The sequence below is a fragment of the Paramormyrops kingsleyae genome, chromosome 17 (assembly GCF_048594095.1).
Source record: "Paramormyrops kingsleyae isolate MSU_618 chromosome 17, PKINGS_0.4, whole genome shotgun sequence".
Classification (NCBI taxonomy): Eukaryota; Metazoa; Chordata; class Actinopteri; order Osteoglossiformes; family Mormyridae; genus Paramormyrops; species Paramormyrops kingsleyae.
Genome location: NC_132813.1, coordinates 3,749,717 through 3,773,829, shown reverse-complemented (window position 1 = coordinate 3,773,829; position 24,113 = coordinate 3,749,717). Strand labels below are relative to the sequence as shown.

The window sequence follows — 24,113 nt, the reverse complement described above, 5'->3', positions numbered from 1 at the left end:
ACATGGCATCTTAACTGCCTCTGGGGTACATGCCATCGCTGTCCAGTGGTTCATCTAGAGGCGTTTCCACCTTGTTAAATGTTTGTTCCGGAATGCGGTGAAGGGGATGTGCGGATGGAGCAGAACCTGGGCAAGGAGGTGTCCCCGTTGGGGTCTCGCAAACAGAACGGCGTTATGGAGGACCACCGTGTCACTCCTGTTCCATGATAGTGACAGTAGCTATAAAGCCGCCCTCTGGCTCAGGCGTTAAGATTCTCTGTCTAACACACATGGGGGGCCTGTGTGCTGCTTCAGCTCCAAACCTCACAGGTTATGCACCTTTTAGTTCCTGAAATGTTTCCCTACATATGCAGCACAGAGAACATATTTCTTCAGCTCAGCCCAGATCTCTCCCAGCTGTGTTAACACTTCACCCAAATGTCAGTATCACCCTTTCTCCTTTCTGAGGTCCGTGTGTGTGTGTGTATGCGTGTGTGTGTGTGTTTACCACCACTCAAACCCTGCATCTGCAAGAGGCCAAAAACAGTAACTGCACTAAAATATGAAATATACTCCTTCCTGATAGATGCTGAAGTAGCATGTTCTGCTAACCAGCTAGAGAGCTATGATCTTCTGATTCTACTCATTAGCTATTTCATTTTTGAAACTTTTGTGACTTTTTGGACGGGGCCACAGAAACAACAAACCCGTCTCTGCGTGGACTTGCATTGGCACTGCCCACCCAATTCGGAGCAGCACTGAAACGGGAATCAGTGACACTGTTCTGTGGGCCTTGGGGGGCCCTCAGGCTCCCCAGCTGCTGCAGGTCTGGTGCCTTAAAGCGAGCTGCAGCCGTCTGCCAGGACCCTATCGAGGAAACCCTATCGTCGCCATTTAGCAAAGGAACTACCTCAGGAAATAATGCATCTTCACAAATAGCTACATGCCATATATCTTCATCTAGAGTAGTGTTTCTCAATCCAGTGCTGGGCGACCTGCAGACCGTTGCCATTTTTTTCCCCCTCCCAGCTATCGGTGGGATCTGAGAGGGAGCAAAAATGTGGGCTGTCTGGCAGGGAGCTGGGAGGGAGCAAAAATGTGGACCATCTGCGGGTCCCTGAAGACGGGGTTGGAAACACTGATCTAGAGGGTCTTTAAGGAACTTGTTAAATAGACCAAATAATATGTATGCCTGGCCCAAGACCATACTCCTTTGCTCCTGTACAACCAACCTGCAAACCTTGTGAGCAGAGCTCAATCCTTTTCGAACCCTTTACACAAGCAGTACACATGGATCCTTCCACAGTACTATTTGACCTAAAGTGTACGGTAACCTGTAATTTCAAGCACAGAACAAAGCCTTCTTTTATTAAATCTATGCATGTGGTACATTAAAATTAAGCTAAATATAACCAGCCACAATGGGGTGACTTTAAGTGACCTGTTAAATAGGGGAAGATGGGCAGAGACCAGTCTGCACCAGTAGCAGGCAGAAGGACTTCAAGCCCAGCCAAGGCAAACACTCCAAAGGAAGCTGTGAAAAAGCTCTCCGCTCATATTTCTTCTCCTGGGAGTGGAAATGCCTGCTCTCTCCTCACTTTCGCTCCCTCTTTCTGTTTTTCTGGGCATGGCATGTGCGTCAGGCAGGCCTGATTGTGCTGCTCCTGTTACTTCGATCACAGTTACACCATGTCTGCGAGCGCAAGCTCTCAACGCGAGCCTTTGTTTTACGGCAGCTCCTTGGGTACCACGAGGATGGATGAGCAGCACGAAAGGAGCAGAAACCTTCGGGAGGGAGAATCAGCACGAAAGAGGATATGAGTAGAACACAAGCAGAACTCTCCTTTGGTTTAATGGTACTTCTGGATAGTTCAAAATGTGTAAGAAATGATATATATTACATATATAAATCTCATTATAATATATAATGAGAAGGTGATGAAGTTGATTAACACTTATAACACAGGCTTTTCCAAATGATCTGGGTGAAGGACATTTTAATATGAAAATAGATCCAGTGTAATATACTTAAAATATACTCCAAAAAGTAGCCTTAAGAAAACGGTCAGAAAGCTGTAAAAATGATAAACATAATGACTTTATGAGTCTCTCTCTTACTTCTCCTCTATTTCCCTATTTCCCGGTCCTTCATGAATCAATATTATCAGTCTTTTTTTTTTGCCTGACCTTTGTGTAGCACTGTTCCTGGGGACTGCAGTGTATGGGGAGAGCAGAACATTCCAGAACCACTCCCCTGGGCCATAGAGGGGGGCCCGTCCGCATGTTCCGTGTGTAACATGCTACACTCCACAATCCACTCGCCCGTCAAAATGTTCAAATGAGAAACAGCTGGGTTTCCAGACAGAGCACAGTTACAGCAAAACTAACCCTTTCCTGGTCTGGCTGGGATTTCACCAAATTAGTCCTTCTTCTGGCTGTGAACAGGCTTCTTATTTCTCCTTCACAGCACGTGGATGTATGTGACTCTGGAGTCGACCCCCATGTGGTTTTTGGCAATGCACTTGTAGGTCCCCGAATGGGAGGTATTCGGCCTTTGGATGATGAGGGTGCCATGTTGGTGGAGTAGCTTGCTGCTGGTGGAGTGTCCCTTCCCTGCGGGGGACAGCATGGAGCGGTTGGGCAGCTCCCAGATGATGTCCGGTTTGGGCATCCCAGTAGCATCGCAGCTGATCTGTATGGCAGTTCCTGCAATTGCCTGAATGTTGCGTGGTGGCCCACTCGTGATGCGGGGAGGGTAAGCGATGATGAGAACCGGCACAGCCATCGTGGCTTCACCGATGTCATTTTTGGCCTTACAAAGGTAGTTCCCACGGTCGTGGAGGGATGTGTCCCGGACAATCAAAGTCCCATTGTTCACGAGCTGGTAGCGGCCATTCACCTGGGGGCGAGACAAAACGTGTCCCCCTGGAAGAGTCCAATGGATTTGAGGACGGGGACTGCCGTCGGCTAGACAGTGAAGGAAGAGCGGATCCCCAGACATGCTACGAATGATGCCCTTAGGCCGGGTCAGGATGTAGGGCTGCTGTCCCACATCCAGGATAATTATCTTCTCAATGTAGCCTACAGTGTTCTTAGCTGAGCAGCGATACTTTCCAGAGTCTTCTTTGGTAGGTTTATAGATGGTAAATATTCCATTATTTCCCAGCTGTTGGTGTGCCTCGTTGAGGCTGCCAGTGACTCGGCTCCCATTGGGTAACATCCAGGATATTTCTGGAACTGGCTGCCCATCTGCTGAGCAGTTGAGCACGGTGGTCTTTCCCATGCGGGTCACCACTCTCTCGTTAAAAGGGCTTTTGAAAATTGGCCTCCTCAGCATGTTGGTGACCTCCAGTTGGACTGCCATGACTGCCTCCCCACCATCATTCCTAGCCATGCAAATAAATTCAGCAGCATCGGTAGGACGTACATTCTTGATTTCCAGTGTTCCATTCTGGTGGACGTTAATTCTACTGCCAAAGTAAGGGGCCGTGATGAAGATGTTGTCTGGCATGATCCAGGTGATCTGGGGGGTTGGGTTCCCCTGGGCATTGCAGTCAATCAGTTTCCTGGAATACTTAGCGGCTGCCTCTTTGACGACGGTCCGGTTTTTGTGGTAGCCGTTGATTATGGGGGGGTTTCCGTCAATGTCTAAGTTGTACACCTTGCTTTCATCTCCGGCAGCATTTCTGGCCATGCAGACGTACTCCCCCACATCAAAAAGCTTGATGCTGTGTATCTCCAGGGATCCATTGACGTGCATAAGGTAGCGGTCGTTAGACGCCGCGATTATGTCATTAGACGGGAGCTTCCACAGTACCTTGGGCTTGGGCTCACCCAATGCATCACAATCAAAACGCACAGTACCCCCAGGCTTCACTTTGGCATAGGTGTGGCTGGGTTGCCTTATTCGTGGGGCAGCTGTTACTACGGTGATGTGAACATGCATCTCATCCTTGCCTAAAGTGTTCTCTGCAATGCAAGTGTAGTCTCCCTGCTCCGTCACATCCACCTTGTTGATGTAGAGCGTGCCATTATCGAAGAGGACGTAACGACGGACCCGACTCCCACTGTCATCTGCCTGGAGGGCACTGTTCACTACTGTCCCATCAGGGAGACCCCACGAAATCTCTGGCATGGGGACACCAGATGCCCGGCAGTCCACCTTCAGGTCATTGCCGTAAGGGACCTGCTTCTTGCTGAACAGCTTAGTCTCGATCTTAGCTGGCTTCATGAACACAGAAACTTTCATGAGTTGCAAGTCGTCTCCGATTTTGTTGCGGGCGACGCAGAGGTAGTCTCCAGTATCTTTCTCGCTGAGGGGGTGGACAATTAGAGTACCGTTGTCCAGAACTTGAATCCGGTTTCCCATCCTAACAAACAAATGCAGAATTAGTGAACGATATCTATGAGACCTCACAGCAGGATAAAAATACAGAAGTTTGTTACAGATATTTTTTAAGGTTTTGAGTATTGGTAGCACTGTTTCTCCACACTTCTAGGATTGTGCGTCCTGTGTGTGCGGAGTTTCCATGCTCCAGGCTAAGCTCCAAGCTCCAATTGAATAAAGCAGCTTGCCTCTTGGCTTTGCCCCAAAGCAGGAAATATCCCATCCTGCAGTAGCTGAGGTACTTTAAAATATTGCTTTTAACATTCAAAGCCCTTCAGAATTTTGGCTGCTCCTATTTCACTGATCAACTGCAGTTTTACACTCCCAATTCTGTTCCTCCATTCCTCATCAGCAGGTTTACTTGCTGTCCTGGTGTTATGTCCTGCCTACCACATCCACCTGACCCCCCTGTCACCCACCCGGCATGGCCCGAATGTACCACGCCCGGCACTCGTTTGTCTTACCTCTCATGCCTGCCCTTGTGCTAATCACTCCAGCTGCCTCTCATTTGCTCCCTCACCAGTCTTATATAAAAGTCCTTCCCAGTCCCGTTTTCCCCAGTCCTGTCATTGACGTTATACCATTTTGTTGCCTGTGCCCAAATCTCCCGTTTTTGATCCCCTGTGATGCCATTTATTTTTAGCCTTTGTTTATTATGTTCAATAAGGCTCCTTTTGTTTCCCCACCATGACTGTCCCCGAGTCCTTCGTCCCGGAAATCACGACACCTAGACATTAAACTCTCACACTGCACTCTAACACTGAAACTCTCTTTCCCCTACATCCATCAACTGGATTCTATAACTCAATTTAAATCTGCTGTTAAAACCCATATATTTAAGCTAACATATTTGCTTTGAGTCTATCTGCTTGAAAGCTCACGACTTGCTGCTTTGTCTGATCTTATTGGTGCATTGTATTTGTTGTTGTCGTTTTCATTCTTTCTGAGGTGACACTGAGAGGCGCCTTTAAGTAAAATGCATTTAAATAAAATCCCGAGAGGCACCATTTCATAAAATGTAATTTTGAGTCATGCTTGTATTTTAGAAATGTATCTCAATATGGCAAAATAATCATATGAAATCACCAGCTTACCTACATCTTAACTAATCATTTGTAGAACATCTTAAATGAGGATATATTAGTCATTAACTTTTTCTTATTTTGAAGCACAATATGTCACTATATGACCTCATCTCACAGACTGCCGTGGTCCCTGGCAGCATTCTCACCTTTATAAAATTCATGAGGCTCTTGTTTTACACGCTTTTCTGTTTTTCCTCCCATTTGTTGATGTGAACAATGGAACAGCTATTTCAGTGATTTGGGTCATAAATGCTAACAAAAAAAAAAGTAACTTTCATTAAATTGGATCGTGTTGTGGAAAGGCTTGAGGCTGATTAATTTCTAGTTTTAGAAATGATGTATATTGCTCAGGATTTTGTATGTTGTTTGAAGTGTCGTGCTCGCGTTTGCTATAGCAAGAATCAAAGCATTTCGCCATTTAAATGGTCCTCAAAACAAAAGAAATGCTCGGGCAGGCCAATTCCACTTGTGGACATGGCAGAACATGGTGGTTTATCTGTACCTGTGCCACTGGTCTACAAGGGCCTTGGATGGGAGCCTCCAGATGATGCTGGGTTTGGGCTCCCCCTCTGCAGAGCAGTTGAGGAGCAGCCGTTGGCCGTAGCTGAGCTCGGTCCAGCGCTGGGAGGCCTCCACGATGCGGGGTGGGGCCTCGGCCTGCTCCACGCTGACCGTTACCACCCGCCGCTCCGAGCCCGTGGAGCTGGTAGCGATGCACTCATACGTTCCGCCCTCTGAGGTCTGCGGACTCCTCATAAGCAACGTGCCATTCGCCAACACTGACACGTCACGCCTGAGGTCCTGCAGGGGCCGGATCAGCGTCCCATCGAAGAGCACCCAGTGCACTGTCGGCTGAGGACTGCCCTGTGCCGTGCATGGCAGCTTAAGACTTTGGCCCGCCTTGACCGTCACATGCTGCCGTTTGTCCTCCAGGATTCCAGGGGGCGCTGCCACCACCTGCAGTCTGACAGTGGCGGTGTCCACTCCAGCTGGGTTGCTTGCAATGCATTTATACTGACCCCGGTCATACACAGACACCTGCCGGATGACCAGAGTCCCATCGGGTGTCACAGTCACCCTCCCTTGGTTGGAGCTGTAGCCCCTTACCTGGGTACGATTGGCCAGGATCCAGGAGACCAGGGGTGTTGGACGGCCCTCAGCCTTGCACTTCATTTCTATTGTACTCCCAGTTTGAGAATTGATGTCCCGCACCTTGGGCTCCAGTATTCGGGATGGGTATGCCACCACAGACAGTGTGACCAGGAGCTTGTCAGAGCCCACACTATTCTCTGCTAAACAGAGGTACTGCCCACGATCTTTAATGTTGGCATTCTGGATCAATAGCGTGCCGTTCTTGAACACCTCAAATTTGCCCATTTTGCTGATTATTGTCAAGGTGCTCCCTATAAATCAGACAAGACAGAGGTTTATTAACGTGAAACGTTCAAAAATCGCTTCGCTTTTGACCTTATGTTCAATTCTGATAGGAGAACAGCTTTAGTTTAAAGGTAACATTTTCCATCAAGATATTATAACTGTCTTTAAAATTAAACATCCTAAAATATGATTCGGCTAAAGAAAGAGACCAAATATTCACCACCATTTTGGTGGAGCAAAATCCCCAGCCACGGCATAAAATGGTAATATTTGTACCTGTGTTTGAAGAGAAGCGTTTCCAGCTGATGGTGGGCTTTGGGTGACCTGATGACTCACAGGGCAAATAAGCATCAGAGTCGGACAGGACTGTGTAACTCGCAGCATTTCCTCCCACAATCCTCGGTTTTGATGCTTCATCCTTTGTGGATGACTCAGACATTAGCATGCTAAACGTTGTAGTGTGGTATCCATTGAGAGAGCCGTATCCAGTGGATACTGAACTGTCACTGGTTTCAGCTGGGGCAGGGGTGTTGGTGTAGTCCTGCTCAGCGCTGAGGATAGTCGACGTGTCTAAGGTTATGGTTTCCTGCATGTCGTTTTCATCATATATGTCCCCATGCTGATTGGACTCAAAAGACTTTCCATCGGCAGATTTATTGACTCTTTGGGGAAATGTGGTGGGCCTGGCCTTTGTTGTTGAGGGTTTCTGCGTTCGATATTGGGTTCCTTGTCCTTTGGAAAGTTTTGTGTCAGTGTGCATTCTGATTGTATTGGTATTAATCCTACTGCTGCTCCTTGAAGACGTGGTCTGTATTTGTGATTTGGAGTCAGGCATTGGTGTAGTTGTGATTTTAATAGTTGTTGTTGGATAAATTGTCGTCCTAATTTTGGGCTTCGTCGTGGGTGTGTAATGTTTGGAATGACTCGCTGGCCTTTCCAGTGTCGGTGTAATTTTCCAATCATCGTTATCGGAGGTGGTTTCATCTCCAGAATACAAAACTTTGCTGGCTGTTGTGTATTTTTCTGCCTCTTTTAAAACTGTTTTATATCTATTAGCTGAGGTGGTTGGGAACCGTGTTACTGATGTGGTAACGTTATTAGTTGGTGTAGTTCTGGCAGGGGTGCTAACTGTAGCGCGTGAGGTTGATGTAATATTACTTTTGCTTGGTCTTCTTCGTCTAAAACCATTCCGCCGGAGTCCGCCATTAGGTCTCCTTGACCACTTATGCCTGTAAACATAACCTTTACTAGACCCACCTGAGCCAGACACAGGAACAAATGAGCTGGATGAGGCTTCATACATCTTTTTCACAGTAGATGGTTGGACCGTTGGGGGAAAAGCTAATGTTTTTGTGTTTGGAGTGGCTTTTGTGGTACCGGTCTGGGACCTGGAAGCGATGTTTGGATTGATTGTGGTTGTCTGACTGAGTGCTGTCTTTTTAGTAAACCTCAGAGGAGGGTCTGTTGGAGGTAAAAGCATTAATTTGGACACTGACTCAGTTTCAGGAGCAGAAGAAGATCCAGAGCCCTCATATGAGACCTCGGGGGACTGCGTAAGAACTTTCTTTTTCGTTGGCTTAAGTGGTTTTGTCACGGGTGGGACAAAAGATTCAGTCGTGAATTGCAGCTCTGTGCTCCTGACAGTGGAAGAGGTGGTTGTGATTTGTGTAGTGATTGTGGATTTCACTGGTTTCCATAATCTGTTGAGGACATCCTTCTGACCCTTGTTGCCAAAGAGTTTTTGCCATGGGATTTTTCCGCGGATTACTTTCGAAGGTGTTGTGGTGCCCTTGGAAGTGACAGGTAATTCATTAGTTTGTGTCGTACTTTTACGCAGCTCCCCGGACTCATGCTCAGGAGTCTCTACTGAGGTAATAAAGCCACTGTATCCTGTCTTATCTGCCGACTCTGTGGTTGGAGGCTTCATGCTGTAAATCTTGAGAAGCGTTTGAGGTGTGCTTGCTTGTGTCATGGTGGGCCAAGTTGCGGTTGTAACTTTAGAGGTTTTGAGAGCAGTTGTGACGGATTCTTCTGTCCCGTGCAGAGAAGACCCGCTTGTTTTCATAATGTTTTGTGTATCACTTGTGGTGTGGGTCACATTTTTTATTGGATCATGACACTTGCAGTCTGTGGTAACCTCAATCAGATAAGGCATGGTAGCATTGACTTTGTGGCTAACTGGAGGCTTCTTGACTTTATTCAGATATGCATGGATATCTGTGATTCTGTTAGGCCTAATTATTCTCCTCCTGCCAGGAAAGTAGCGCTTCCTTCCAAGCTGATGGCGGTTGGCAGGTATGATGTGGATCTGTTGCTGGGAGATGATAGTAGACCCGGCAGGTATGTAAGGTGATGTGATCTTCTGGGTTGCGTGAAATGATATCTCGTCTGCACCTTGCTCAGTGGTGGTGACCGCTGTGAATGTGGTATGACTATTGGAATCGGAGGATGTGTGGACCACTGGCTCTATCCTTGGGCTTGTCACTTCCATTATTGAAGTCACATTTGGATACTGGGTCATTAGCAGAGTCATGACTCCTGTTGCTGTCTCCTCATCATCCCCAGAAAATGTCACCGGCATTTCATTGGCAGAGTCAGTCAGTTTCATTTTCAGCATGATTGGCAGGTTTGGTGGCCTGCTGGTGTGTCCCTCAGTTGTATAAAAGTCATTAGGGGGGAAAGTTTGGTGATGCTTTGGATTAAGTGATGTGATTGTATTGCTTTCTGTAAAACTGCTTCTGGTTGTAATATCGGTAGATGGAGAGGCTATGGGTACAGCCTCTGTTTGGGAATGGGTATTGCTCATCACATAAGCACTCTCTGTCGCTGGCCCTATAGTGCTGGGTATAATGACGTTGACTTCAGACAAGCTGTCGCCTGATCCTTCATACCCATCCCCTGAAAGTCCTGAAATGGATTTCCTCAAAGACTCTATTTTCGTTTCCTGTCCTTTTTTATCTTCGTCGTCTGTTTTTCTTCCTCTTTGTGCTTTTGTCATGATTTCTGCCCATTTTTCAGGGTCCACTTTCCTCAGAGTTTTGTCGAAGGTTCTCCTAACTCCCCCGGTTCGCTTGTTGCTCATGGGACCCCTCCTTCTCTGGACGGTGCTACTTGCAATCCGCTCTGGAGAAGGCCTCCGTCTAGGATATGGCCTGTCTGAAGTGATCGTCCTGGACTCCTGGCCGTAAGGAATTTTATTGGAGGCACTTTCATCGATTTCCTCATACTTGGAGTCGAACTCACCATCATGCCTCTTAGGTTCTGATAGTTTGTCTTGCTTTGATCCATCACTTATTATACTTATCTGGTATGCTAACAAATCCACTCCCATATAGTTAGTGGCAAGGCATCTATAAAATCCGCGGTCTCTTTGTGTTAGACCTTGTACTTTCAAAGTTCCATTTTGGTGCAGTTTTCTGTTGCCATGTGACTTTTCTAGCACTGTGTGATCTGGTAAGATCCACTGAACAGAAGCTTCTGGGTTTCCATGGGAACTACAATCAAGAACCAAATTGTCATCTAGCTTTTGTGAAAGTCGGCCTCCATTCACTTCCCCTTCCTCCACATCCGGAGACAGCACGGTTATCCGAAAGGTGAGGACATCTGCCTCCAGATAGTTGGTGGCTATGCAGTGGTACAATCCTGTATCTGAGCTGTCAGCTACCCTCACTGTGAGCCGTCCTGTGTCTGTGATTACAATCCTGTGATCTTCACTGTTGTATGGTGCTCGGACTTTGCTGCCATCTGGTAATATCCACTCAGTGGATGGTTTGGGATTACCGTGAATCTGGCAATTCAAGTCAGTTACCCCTCCAATTAAAACAGTATGTTCAGTCTTGGTTAGGTTGTCCTTTTTGATCATTACCCAGCCATACCTGTCTTTCCTTTGGACCTTGCTCTCCTCCCGCAGATGAACAGTTGACAGGTACTTTATGTGTAATGTAGTGAAAGTAGTAGTGGTACGGTCCAATTGCAGTGTGATCTCGTCTTGGAGAAGCCACCCTGGATTGGCCTTGATTTCAGCCTCGATGTTTGTGAAGACCTCATCGTCGCCCTCTTCTGGCCTCTTCTGCGTGTACTTAAACGTCATTTCTGGTGTTTTCGTGAGCATGAGTCCCCTCTCCAGCCGCATGGGGGAGTCACTGTATGTGGCTAAGATACGCCAGAGCTGCTGGATCTGCTCATAGTCGATGTTGCAAACCAGCGATGTGGCAACGGTGGCGCTTAGAATCGTGACTTCTTCCTCATTTATCACAGTCATGTTCTCCATTACAGATGGCCTCCGAACTGTGCAAGCCACACTTGCGTCATTTTGGAAATGGTCTGTAACCTTCATCTCCAGTGAGCCAAGGGGTGCAATGAAGTCACCGGGGGAGATGGCTGTGTAGTCCCCCTCATCCAGTGTAATGTTCTTCTGCTTCAAGTGGGGCAAAATCCACGGTTTGCTGCAGGACAGGGATGTATGAGGAAGCGGTGCAATACTTCTGCCCTTGGAGGCCACGGGAAATTCACACACTGGGCAGAGCAGGCCCCTGGCATATCTCCTCTCACGCTTACATTTTAGAACCCCTGGAAAAGTGCAAATGTTTAGTTTACTGAAGTAAACATTGCCCGTGACAAAAAGCTAAAGAAAACATTTAGTTTTAGCTTTGCTTGCCACTTAATTTTCAAACTCTTGCTTTCCGAAATTTACTCAGGATTGACATTTCTTTACACTGCTTTAAATCAGCTCCACATGATGTTCTATTGTCCAAGTAACTGTAAGCATCTCTATTGCTTACCTGTGTTTTTCGTTATCCATTCCACCAATCCTGCTATGCGGCAGTCACATGACCATGGGTTTCCATGGAGATAGACACTCTCCAGCTGAGTGCAGTGGGAGAAGATATTAGAGGGCAGTCTACTCAGTGCGTTGTCGGACAAATGAATGCTCGTCACAGAAGAAGTCTTGAAAATCTGGCTATAGCGTGTGGTGACAAAGGTGTCGGGATGTAGCTGCTGAAGAAGGTTGCCCTCCAGGTGGATCAGCTGCAGAGCGTTCAGTCCATGGAAGGCCTCAGGGTGGATGAACTCAATGCGGTTGTGGTCTATGTGTAACTTTGTTAGGTTTCTCAAACCGAAGAAGGTGTCCTTGTTGATCTCCTTTACCTTGTTGTAGCTCATCTTAAGGGACTGTGGGAAATAAAAAGTTATGTTATTATGGTGGATTATGAATTAGTTACATCATGCATCCATTATTGAAGTACCGTAGGCACACCAGAGCAAAGGATTCACGGTGAAGTCCACCATGTACCTGCAAGCACTGGAGATCACTAAAAGTCTTGTCCTCCATCTGATGTATTATATTGCTATGCAGCATCAAAACTTCCAGTCGACTCAGGCCGGAAAAGTCATTTTGTTTAAGCAACGTTAAACTGTTGTACCTGAAACACAGAATTACTTCTTACATGCTTAAATGTCCATGTCCCCCAGAGTACAATAAATCTGCAAGTTCCTACTGACTGATGGAGAACGGACCAAGAATTAAATGTAATAACCATGTTATGTAGCAGCATAATGCTAATTAGTTTAGATGTCTTGTCAACATTCACGAGTCTGGCATTGTGGAAACAGGAGTGAAACATCACAAAGACTGCAAATATAATATAAAGCAAGTAGCCTGAGAGTAAATAAGCTACTGATGTTGAAATCTTCCTGCGTCTTGGCATTCGACATATGCTCATGGCTATGGTGTGTGAGAGAGAAGCGCAGAGAGGGAGAGAGACTGACCCCAGATTCATTTTTTCCACGCCCAGCTGGATGTCGCCGGGAACTGCAGTCAGGTATCTGAAGGTGCAGTGGACTTCAGTAGGAATGTAACATGCACACGATTTGGGGCATGCTGTGCTTTCTGGAATGATCTCTGCCACGAAGCACAAAAATGCCAGCAACCTCCACCTCAGGTGTGTAGCGTGACAATTTAAGCTGCTCATTCTGCTCATGTTGACCCAGTCACGTTCACTGCACCTGTGGAAAGAAAAAATATGACAATAATTGAGATATAAATTTCAAAGAAAACTATATTTGTGCAGGCTTTGAAGGCTATCAAAAACATGACAAGAACTGCTGAACCCACAAGACGCTATTTTATATTTAATGAATACATTCAATAAGTGTTTTAGGTGCTGAAACAATGTAGAATGATAAATTGTTCACTGACAATGGTGATGTGGATTATTGTTTTGTATATATGTTTTACTTGCCAAAACCAGTCATTCATTCAGATAAGTAAGAATTTCAAGAAATTCCCTCTGGGATCAATAAAGTTAATCTTAGTCTTAATCTTAATAATCATCAGGCATTTGTGAATGACTGAAACATGCATCCACAACGGAAATCTTATGTTATTGTAAAGCATTCCCTTATTGTTAAATCACAGTGCCCTAAGGATTCTCACTGTTATTCAACTCTCCCAGCAGGCATCCAACATTGTCACAACAATGAATAACAGTTGAAATCCTGTCTTTATGTTGCCAACATTGTTTCAATGTAATTATGATGCTAAGATTTCAATAACTGCTGCGAGCAAGCAGGGACAGCATTACCACTATGTTGATCTCGTGTCAAAATATAACAATATAATATATTATTTTTAAAAGTTGAAAAAAACCATTCTGGTAGCACTATGCAAACATTAATTATGCCTTCACGCATGCACATTTCCTGCATTCTCCCACGGTCTCCCGCTCAAACTCTTTTTACTTGGAACCTGTCGAAGAGATGGATCCTAGGTGCAGGCAATCAAAAAGGTAAGCGTAGGCAATCATAAAGTTGACCGATGTCTAACATAAAAGTTAATGTTCATTTATTTATTTATTTGTGCGGCCGATCGTTCGCGTTCTCTTAGTCGAAATTCGTGAGTTTGGTGCCATCGTGTCATGTTAGCAGCTATTGATGCCATTTCACAAAATGTTTGTATCAGTTGGGCTGACGTAGTTTTAGAAAACATTTTTTAAGCGATATGGATATAATGTATGTTTTGGCATTGCCACAACCGCTAGTGTGGCCTCTCGGTGAAGGAATTTCATTTTTTACGACAGACGACATCTGTCAGAAACCAGCCACTACATTTGCTTAGATTTTATCTTTAACGGCTAATTCGGTACACACCTGATAGTATTTATTGCCAGTCTGGTAAAGTTGCTAACTTTGCTATTTTTGTTCACAGGTTGTGAAACACCGCACTTCATTTACACATTCCATTATTTAAATCTACAAAGACACAGTTTTGGACTATTTTGTGTAAGACTAAGCATTCAAAACCTTTTATTGTTGCATTGTATTGTGGTAATTCAAAAACAGGCTGTGGCAAAGCGAACGGACGACCAGTTTAATAGCTTTCAGTGCCCAGACCATCAAACAAGATCAGCAGCAGAAGCAGCTCATGGAATAGAGTCCATTTCACAGTTTAGCTTGGATTACATGCCTCTTGTTTGTTTGTGTGCTGTCAGAAGAACACTTTTGGACTCAAGGACTCCCCAGATGTAAGCTTTCAATTTGACAATGTGGACAAATACCTGAAAACCTTGCTGCTTTAAGTAGATCTCTACTTCACGTGTTTGCTCATCAGCCAAGGCCATTGACTGATTTTGAAAGGCGGAAAGCAACTGATTTCCACAGTTTCCTCTTGTATACAGGACCAGCTGTGTTGAAGGACATAGTGTCTGAGTCTTCCATCACTGCAATTAACCCCGACTGGGGTCACTAGAGCCTATTCCAGGAACAAGGGGCACAGGCAGGAACCAAACCCAGGCAGTCGGCAACACACCACAGGGCACATTTAGACTCACCAATCAACCTGCTCTGCACGCTTTCGGACCGTGGGAGGAAACTGGAGCCCCCCAGCTGAAACCCACATGAACAGCATGCAAACTCCACACAGGAAGGACCCGGGACCAAACCCAGGACCATCTTGCTGGAAGGCAGCAGTGCAAACCACTGCGCCACTGTGCCACTGCGCCACTGTGCCACTGCATCACTGTGCCACCCATGTCTGAGCCTTTGTATTTTCATTTCCTGGAACTGGCTGTGTCAGTGTCACTTTTGTTGGAAACAAAGAAAGACAGGAGATGCCTTTTCATTCAGTATGCAAAAGACCTACAGTACTGAAACATTTTGTTGGCAAGTGTGAAGACTTCTGTGGTGGAACCTTTACTGTTTTCAACATTCACAACCTTGTTCATTTACCTGAGGATGTATCTTTATTCAAGTGCTCTTTAAACGATGTTTCAGCATTTCCTGTAGTTCAGGTTGCCAAAAGACTGACTGAACTGGAGCAAGTTGGCAGAGCAACTGCTAACAAAATTGGCAACTCTTAATACTACATTTCAGACAAAATTAAGGATGGCTGTTTTCTGTTGGATGACACATCTTGTGCATTTGTGCACAGGAAGCAGGGAAATGGTATGTGATGAGATTAGGGAAGAGTACACCCATGGTTTGTTTGTTTGAAGTCCCTTGTAGCTCAAAACTCCTCAAAATTGTGTTTATAAGTAAACAAAATCTTCAATGTTTTTCGAAAAGAAGATGATGGATATGCCGTGTTTCCAATGCTACTTGGCTCTGAGGAAGTCTGATTCATGTATCACAAGCAAGTACATGAACGATTATGAACGACTATCCAATTCCGCCTGCAAGGCACAAGGCTGGTAGGAAAAAAAAATGACTCAAGGTTTGTATTACAGCTGAACATTCAGAGTATAAGTGAAAGAAAAGGAAGAAATAAAATGCAATCAACCAGGTAGCTGAAATAGCTTTGACTAAAAATACTGATTATTTATTCATTATATTTTGCAGAGGTGGATTCTTTAATCTGTTCAACTCAAAGATCAAGCACATCTCAAGCAAAGCAGGGGAACAGTGAGTTAATGTATATAAATATTTGTCGGCTTGTAGTTGATTGCATCCAGTGATGTAATATTTAATGCATTGTATTTAACATTAAAGGTTTGTATGTAAGAGATAATACTTCACCTGATTCCTTTCCAGGGAGGAATTACAAACCAGGGAACATTTCAAGTGTTTACACAATCATGTTGGAATCTATTTTTTACTGCTATGCATTTACAGTGTGTTTGACAGTATTGTAGAATATATATTGAAATTTTTGCATTTATAAATGTAATATTTATAAATATTCAGTATTTGAATGTGTCAATCTGAAAAGAAAAATGCTGTCATTCGCAGGAGAGTAACACTTAATTGTCAGTCACAGGAGTCACAGAATCAGTCAACCAGTCAGGTGTCTTTAAGTGGTTTTCAAATGCCATCAGCCAGTAAGTTGTGAAAGCATTAAGCCATTTGTTCAGAAAAAAAATCAGTAAGGGACTGATATTAACTGAAATATATGCTGTGTGCTTACAGAATAGTGAAGTCACTTTTTTATTTTAAAATTAGTGTCTTTCCATCAAAGAAGATTAGAGTGCCACAACTAGGGCTGGGCGATATGACCTAAAATAATATGGCAATACTTCTAAGCTATATCACAGTACACAATATATATATTTCTTTCTGTAAGAGAACTACATTTCCCAGAATCCCCACGTATGAATTGGTTTTTGCGCGTGATGGTTTTCCACATGACAGTCGAGAGTGCTTGCAAAAACGCTCCAGTTTTGTCATATCTTTCCCTTTATTACAGACAAAACTCGTGTTTTATCTGATAAATAACAACAACCAGTGTTCTACTCACAATATAGCTGTCTACTTGATATTTTCAGCGTTAATGCGATAGACACGCGTCTGGAATTATTTTATGTTATATTTGAGAGGCCTCTAGGTATCCAAAGCATCAGAGAAAGAAGTGGAAGATGCCATGTGAGATCACCTTCGTTACGCTCCAGACAGAGTAGGAGGTGGTGGCAGACACAAAATGCACTAAGTTAGGAAAAACACAAGTGTCTTTGTTACAACATATGTTGAATTAAATCTTCATTTTTGTTTATGTTGGCCGTTTAGAAGGACATTTAATTTCTTTTGGCAGTGTTAGTGGTACTGCACTGTTTACATCATTTACTGTTTAACTGTTGCACTGTTTACATTGTTGCACTGTTTACATTGCTTATATGAACTAATTATTATTTTTTGTATAAACAAAGTTGAGTCAGAATTAAATGCTTATTAAAAGAGCATTAATTAATTGTTACTAATGACTGATTTTCCCCTCCCTCACTTGATATGTTTATAGGGTTAGGACATTGTCAAATTTGTATGCTCATGCAGCAATGCTCTGATGTTAAATCATTTAAATACACAGAAAACAGAGTTTGAGCAAAATGAAAAACATTGTTGGAGCAACATAGAAAAATGACATTGACATTGGACAAATATAGAAAAATTATTTCATCTTTCAAAACCATCACTGATAACGTTTATTCAGTGTGATTATTCAGTGTTGAGAGACAACGTTGTAACAAGACGCCTGCTGGGCTGTTTGTACCAGAATCAGTCAATATAATTAAACTCCCATAAAAGATCTCATACCTTATCGGCTTTTAACCACTCAAATCTCTCAGCGTCTCTATGGAAGAAATGTTTGTATAGAGTTGGATAAACAAAGTGCACAGGAACAGACCATGGATGCCTATACAAGAAAACAGTGTATACATTAATAAATGATACAATGTGTTGAGATTAACGGAAGACAAAAACAACGGTAAAGCAAACCTCTTAATTGCAGTAATTTATCTCGTACTCTTCCCATGCACACAGCTGAAATGCATTCATATATTACAGCAGGAACTTAAACTTATATTGATCGCTTCTCGGAAAAATATTATTTTCGCTCGAGGTGATGCATATTGTAACACATGAGTAAGATTACATTTTCAGAGGCAGAAAGATAAAACTGCGATACTATTTAAAAATCATTAGCCGTGTTAATGATAAAATGAATGATAACCTTTAACAACCCGTTATAATGATCCAAATTTGAATAATTAAGGTAATACACGAGAATTTCCAAAAACACAGAAGCGTCAACTTTCTATAATGCAGTAATTCATAATAATGCTCTTCAGACTTACTCATCCTGCATGTAGACTGGCGCATCAGGTCCACAGTTTGCAAAAGAACATAAATAATGATTGCATACTCCACTTAATATGTAAATCGTATTTTTAAAAAGCCGTATTCAGGCAGTATCATGTGATAGCTCGGGTAACGAAGTGTGATCCGAATCGCTCCCCTGTATCACAAGTGCAGACAAGTGTGAACTCCGCGGGGTGAGTGGCGTGGGGCGCTGCGGGCTGGAAGCTCCAACAAACCCCCATCCACCCCCCGACGCTTCTTCTTTTTCCATCGAGTCCCACGAACGTTAATGGTATCAAAGCCTCCTCGGCTGTTCGCTAGAAGTTTAACCATATTTGCCTACTTTAATAACTATAAAGGAACGCGCTAAATCCTTAACTTTTGTCGAATCCATCACACTTTGTTTTCCCGAGCAATAGTTTTCTGAATAATACGAATTCAATTCGTTGTTAGCCAGTAATATAATTTCTGTATTTGTAAATGCGCTTTTGTTGTAGTAATCAATTGTACTGTTTTATGTATTTTTCATAGTGATGCAGCTTTAAATTAGCGGCTTTTAATTAGGCTACCAATGGTCCGTCTATATATAATGAATAAGAAAGCGTCTACTGAGGTTTGCGGCGGTTTTTGGCGCAGTATAATTCTGTCTATGGTGTTATAGCTTTCCACTTCAGGAAGTTGCTTTCATCTTTACTAGACATGTATGTGATTTGTGATAAAGCAGCGCTGACAGCAGACACACATGGCATTTGTTAGTAAAGTCTAATTAACTATGGTGCTTTACAGTGAGCTCTGCTCTCTGTATTCCACCCGAAGATCGGCAATTGACCGACTTTTGGGCTCATCTCTGTTGTTTAGGGCTTTAAAACGATGGAAATGGGCTTCACTCTGGGTTAATGAATCATGTAAGCAGGGAGATCGTTTTGTAAGACTGCAAGATATCGTCCTTTTTGGTTTTCTGCGAACCTGGGAGCTTTGAGGTGCTCAGTTACTGTGTAGCAGCTGCATCTAGGACCTGGGGGTTAACCTTGGCCCCGCTTTTACTGTGCGCGCCAGTAATTCATTCAGGCTGTGTAAGTCAAAAATATTTAGGCACACGCAATTTAACACGACTTCACAAACCATTGGCAACTGTTTATTTAGCTCGAAAAGATATTAGGCGTATTTGTGGGCTCACAAAATCATATCGACTTCGTTTATAAAAAATATTTTGGATAGCGACAGAGAATTTGTAAATAGGAAGTGCAGTATGGTCCAGTCTGGGGAACTGAAATAATGGAACAATTCAGTTTACGTGAAGCCAGATATGTGTTAGGGAATAGTTCACTTGGAAGTCAAAAAACACCTGAATGAAATGCATTTTGTCCCTCAGTGCTTCCTCATATTCAACTTAGACCAATGACTTGAGGAAGAAAGATAAATTATGATTTTCTTAAAAACACAGTGACCAGTATAATCTAGTAAGTACAAGAATAACTCAATACCTTAATTCAGGTTACAGGTGTGTGCCACAAAACTTAGGTGTGAGGCCTTAATTGGCTCATTTTCCACAGAGAATTGTAGCATCTCCTCCAATCTCTTTTAAGCTAATGATTTATTACTCAAAAAAGGCAGGAAAACAGATTTTTTTTCAGAACCAATTCATTTCTTCACAGCATTTTATTTCTGCGGAGAATTTCACTTGTGGCTGCAACTCTATCCATATCGTGGAAATACTTCACACATTCCTTCCACCCCAGAAGTCATAGACTGCTGCTGTTGGTTGCTGCTCACTGTTGTTGTGAAATGCAGTAAGGAGGAGCTTCTCTCTGTTCAGATGTATGTACCATGTGAAACAGCCGTACTGTAGTGTCGCAATCCGCCTTACCACCACCCTGCAGAGTCCAGGGATCCGAACGCTGAAAGTCACAGCTCTGTGGCAGTGTTTGAGGAATCTGTTAGCACACACAGGGTAGCAGGGGGGCTCCGAATCAGGGAAAGCATGGAAATATGCGAGGAAACGTCCGACGGTCAGAATGATCGCCTACTGTCTCTTTCCGGTTCACAGGACGTACTGTGGTTTTGTTCTGACAGCGTCTCACAAATGATGTTCAATTATTCATGTTTTTCTTGATTTGTGACACAGCAAAAGGTACTAAACTAGGCCGGTTATTATTGCTGTTAAACATACAGGTATAGGGATCATCAGGTCACAAGTCCATGTCCTTAATCACCAGGCTTCCTTTCTTCCAGAATCTCTGGCCTTCATCAAATTCCATGTGATGCCAGATGACCTCATCTTAGTGTTCCTACCTTGCAGCAGTTGCACCAGTGAGCTCTGTATTTAAATAGGACCCCTATAATTATGTAAAAAATGATCCCAGACAGCCACTTTCTGCAGTGCTCCTGGAATCGGATAATTGGTATCTGATAGAAAGGGCCTGGTCAGTATTTTGGTCCTGAGGTAACTAGTACAGGAAAATGAGCTTCTGCAATCTTACTCCTGGGTCCAAGGTCAGTCCTCTGTTTGGAGAAGTATATTTGTAACATAACACAGAACCTACACATCATTATTGAAACAAGAGTATCTTTACTATATACTCAACCAATGAATATGAACCCATTAACCAAATAAACTACACTTTGAAAACTTGTGAAACGATAAAGAACATGTTTCTTGGTTCTCTGCGCATGTGGAAGGGGCCTGAGATACTGAGTTACTGAGCACATTATGCTAACGGCATATCAATTAAGGTCTGAATAATACATATTTTAACGAATGAATGAATGAAAGCGATTTTCGATCATTAAGATATTACAATAGCAATTTAATTGCCATTTTACGTCAATAAGTGAGATTTATAATGTTATCGTTTCAGGCTAATATTAGTACGTTAGACCCCTCGAGAAATTGAGTGATTACCATTTAATTCCTTCTTCACACAGCTGATGAAGCTGAAGTTAGGCAAACGATGAAGCAAACCTTATGGTATGTCCGCTGTAGTCCAATGAATTTGATGACAAAGCCATCAAACAGGCGAAATCTCAGCAAAGCTTTGATGTGACACCCAAATTTGGCAGCTGGACTTGCGACCACATTTTGAGGAAGGTCAACAAAAAATGGCGTCACTCCATCACTAGGGGGCGCTGCAATAAGCAAAAATGCATTTTGTCTAATACCTGTGGAATGATTTGACCTTGCAAAACCATTGTTATATTGCGCAGCACCATGGGAGGGGCCCACTGTGACAAATTGGGATTTTCTTGCCCACCTAATTGCTGCAGCCGCCATATAAGATTTAATTCAAAATTTTAACTGTCTCTAAACAAATAAAGATTAAAATCAACATCGTTCTTTTGAGCATCTCGGCGAGTCGACGTAGTGCGTGAGTCATAGCGTTTTAAAAATGGAGAACCCCAAAATCAAACAAATCAAGATTAACATCAAAATTACAATTAAAGTAAAAATGGCATCCAACAATAATGAGGCACTAGAAGACGATGGCAAGTGGAAGGTGGTGGAAGCAAAAAAAGTGAAAAAGGAGTGATAGAGAGGATGGATTGAAAGGCCAAATCCGACTCTCCACTGAGAGGGTCTGCCATGCTCTGTACTAAATGGGGTCCTGAGGTTTTTTTTTATATGTATTTTTAAAGAACACCTTAGTGTTTTATGAATGTCACTCCCTCAGGGCTGTTAGAGTAGCAGTGCTTAGTAACCTGTAGTAACCTGGAGGTTGTAAGCATAAAGTATGTCACATTTTGACCTGACACCTGACCCCCCGGCCGCCCTGTCTCAGACATTCATAGGCAGCTGTCAGTAGAAGGGCACCCTGCCTCACTGTGTGGCGGGGGTCAAATTCCCTCCCTGCTACAGTTCAGCAGTTTCTGGAAGTTTCCAGGGTTCCTGTCTGTGGTATAAAAATGTGTACGCACAACGCCAGTCCACAGGTATTTGACGGGGTTAGACACTGATGTAAACAACTGGGCTGCTTTGTGTGCTACAAGAAAGTCAATTGGTGTAGTGGTGTTGGGGGGGGGGGGGGTTGGTGTACATTGACTGGGTGCTAAATGGTGTAGTGGGGCCAGGGTGGGGGGGCTGATGCGGTGACAATCTGATAAGGAGGTCCTGGAAAGTCCAGGCAACACAATCATAGCAAATTATGAGAAGCACGCTGGAACAATCACAACATGAGTGAAAGGAAAACTTCTGTAGAACAGGAGAGTTTCAGATGGAAAATGTAGCATGTGAAAGCAATTGCAAGGAAATTACTGCAGAAGTGAGAATCCTAGCAGTGGCTGAAGGTTTTATCATTTATTCCAGTGAGAGGAGAGAAGACAGAACAGACAGACTCTGTGGGCCTTTGAGACTCAAACATGTCAGCCAAGCCTCCGCTATGGACACACAGTACAAGTCTGCTTTATCGTTTGAGGGGCGGCAACAGCTGTCAAGTAGTTACTGTATCTAGGTGCCTTTTCTATTTGTGATGGGGTTGTCCTGTGGTCACACGTTTGAACCATTTTATAACCTCCGGTAGAATCTCTCCATAACTTGTAGCAATTTGGATAGAAACTTCAGCTACGTTAGTAGTAAAAATAGGACTGTTGAATTTGATGCCAGCCAAATAGGGCAGCCCGCTGCTTTTTGTCCCGAATAGGACACGTCCGTCACAGAAGGACAGCGTGTTGACTGATGGGCAGACATAGTGAGGTCTGATGTGATACCTGTTGGTCAGTCAGGTGTCCTTAGTTTATGACATCATCATTACCTGCCTCAGGAGTGAGAAGCTGTGTCCTCAATCCTGCCTATATCTAGATTAATTTGGATTTAGGGGATGTCTTGCGATGCCTCTGGATTGGTGGGATACCTTCCAGTGTGCCTTGCTGTATATCTCGCTCCTGTTGATTGGTGGGATACCTTCCAGTGTGCCTTGCTGTATATCTCGCTCCTGTTGATTGGTGGGATACACTCCAGTCTGCCTTGCTGTATATCTCTCTCCTGTTGATTGGTGGGATACACTCCAGTCAGCCCTGCTGTATATCTCGCTCCTGTTGATTGGTGGGATACATTCCAGTGTGCCTTGCTGTATATCTCGCTCCTGTTGATTGGTGGGATACATTCCAGTGTGCCTTGCTGTATATCTCGCTCCTGTTGATTGGTGGGATACATTCCAGTCTGCCTTGTGGTATAACTCGCTCCTGTTGATTGGTGGGATACTTTCCAGTCAGCTTTTGATGTGTATCTCGTTCCTCTGGATTGGTGGAATACCTTCATGTCAGCTTTGCTGTATATCAGGTTTCCTCATCGCATCAGGGCTGTCTGCTGCCTTGGCTGTTGACCTTGCTGCTGTCAGAACAGATCTGTATCGTTACTTGTGGCTTTTAGAATCCACAGGTAGCTGGATGCCCTACACTGTGGCTCACCTTCAGAGAATTGCCCCGTCAGCCCTGCATTAGGGTTGCTTTAGCGGACGGCTAAATGCTGAGCAGAGATGCAGCTTTTAGATGCGGCTGATGGGCAGATTTCACAGCCCTTTCCCAAGGTGAACATTCAGCCCGTTTTTGCTCCATTCATTTTAAAGTGGTTCTCCTGTGAGATACGGGAACATTTAGTTGACGATATGTACAGGAAACCTGACTGCTGCCTTCATGCGGGTAATATGGTCTGAAATGAGTGCTTAGCACACTGTTAACGCCTACTAACGCCGTGCTAACATCCAGCTGTTCTGCCAGTTGTAATTGGCATTTATAGGTCTTTCATTCACTGTGGATCATTTAGAACCTTAAAGTGCTCCACGCACCTCTCTAAAGGTGGCTGTGGGAATTGGAGAGCCCTTTCTCCATGAGCACCGCTCTTCTGACAGCACGCGCTCTCTTAATGGGGACATCACTGCAGAAGAAGGAACAATGGAGGATACTGTAAGGCACGATTTAAGAGGCCGGGAATCGCTCAAATTCTCTGGCAGATTCTGCTTTCCTGCGGTGGAAGAGTCATGTTTTACAAGCGAAGCGAAGTTCTTGCTGCGGAGTGGCTCCTGCAGGCCATGCGCCTTTCCAAATGCGACGGAAAAACCAAAAAAAAAAAAACTGGAACCAGGAAAATCCAGAGAAAGACATATGGGATATATTTGGATGGCCGTGCTGTTTTCACGGTCGTTTCAAGTTTTTTTCTGAAGCTTGAGGCTTATTCTCGGGCCCTGCATCCTGGACCAGGCCGAGCCCCAGATGGGTCCAATCATCAC

General features: G+C 44.0%; 1 protein-coding gene across 2 annotated transcripts; it reads right to left on the bottom strand.

The window, feature by feature from the left end:
* Positions 1 to 1,812: 1,812 nt before the first annotated feature.
* igsf10 (immunoglobulin superfamily, member 10) lies at positions 1,813 to 18,100 on the bottom strand. Of its 2 annotated transcripts, none has more exons than XM_023822224.2 (8): positions 17,892 to 18,100; positions 17,350 to 17,449; positions 12,598 to 12,834; positions 12,122 to 12,251; positions 11,610 to 12,000; positions 7,105 to 11,397; positions 5,954 to 6,854; positions 1,813 to 4,349 (listed from the first exon to the last, which is right to left on the bottom strand). In XM_023822224.2, the coding sequence occupies exons 3-8, from the start codon at positions 12,807 to 12,809 to the stop codon at positions 2,441 to 2,443; spliced, it is 7,836 nt and encodes a 2,611-aa protein (XP_023677992.2). In that variant the 5' UTR covers positions 12,810 to 12,834; positions 17,350 to 17,449; positions 17,892 to 18,100; the 3' UTR covers positions 1,813 to 2,440. The 2 variants fall into 2 exon arrangements, with proteins under 2 accessions (XP_023677992.2, XP_023678009.2); XM_023822241.2 differs by having other exon boundaries at positions 17,350 to 17,386.
* Between the last annotated feature and the right edge of the window lie 6,013 nt (positions 18,101 to 24,113).

Bases quoted from the DNA above. Each gene is read 5' to 3' on its own strand.
- igsf10 (XM_023822224.2), bottom strand. From the start codon at position 12,809: ATGAGCAGAATGAGCAGCTTAAATTGTCACGCTACACACCTGAGGTGG. The intron at 12,252-12,597 runs GTCAGTCTCTCT...TCTGTGTTTCAG, and splicing joins GTGGAAAAAATGAATCTGGG to GTACAACAGTTTAACGTTGC. The intron at 4,350-5,953 runs GTACAGATAAAC...TTTGTTTGTTAG, and splicing joins CTTGTAGACCAGTGGCACAG to GATGGGAAACCGGATTCAAG.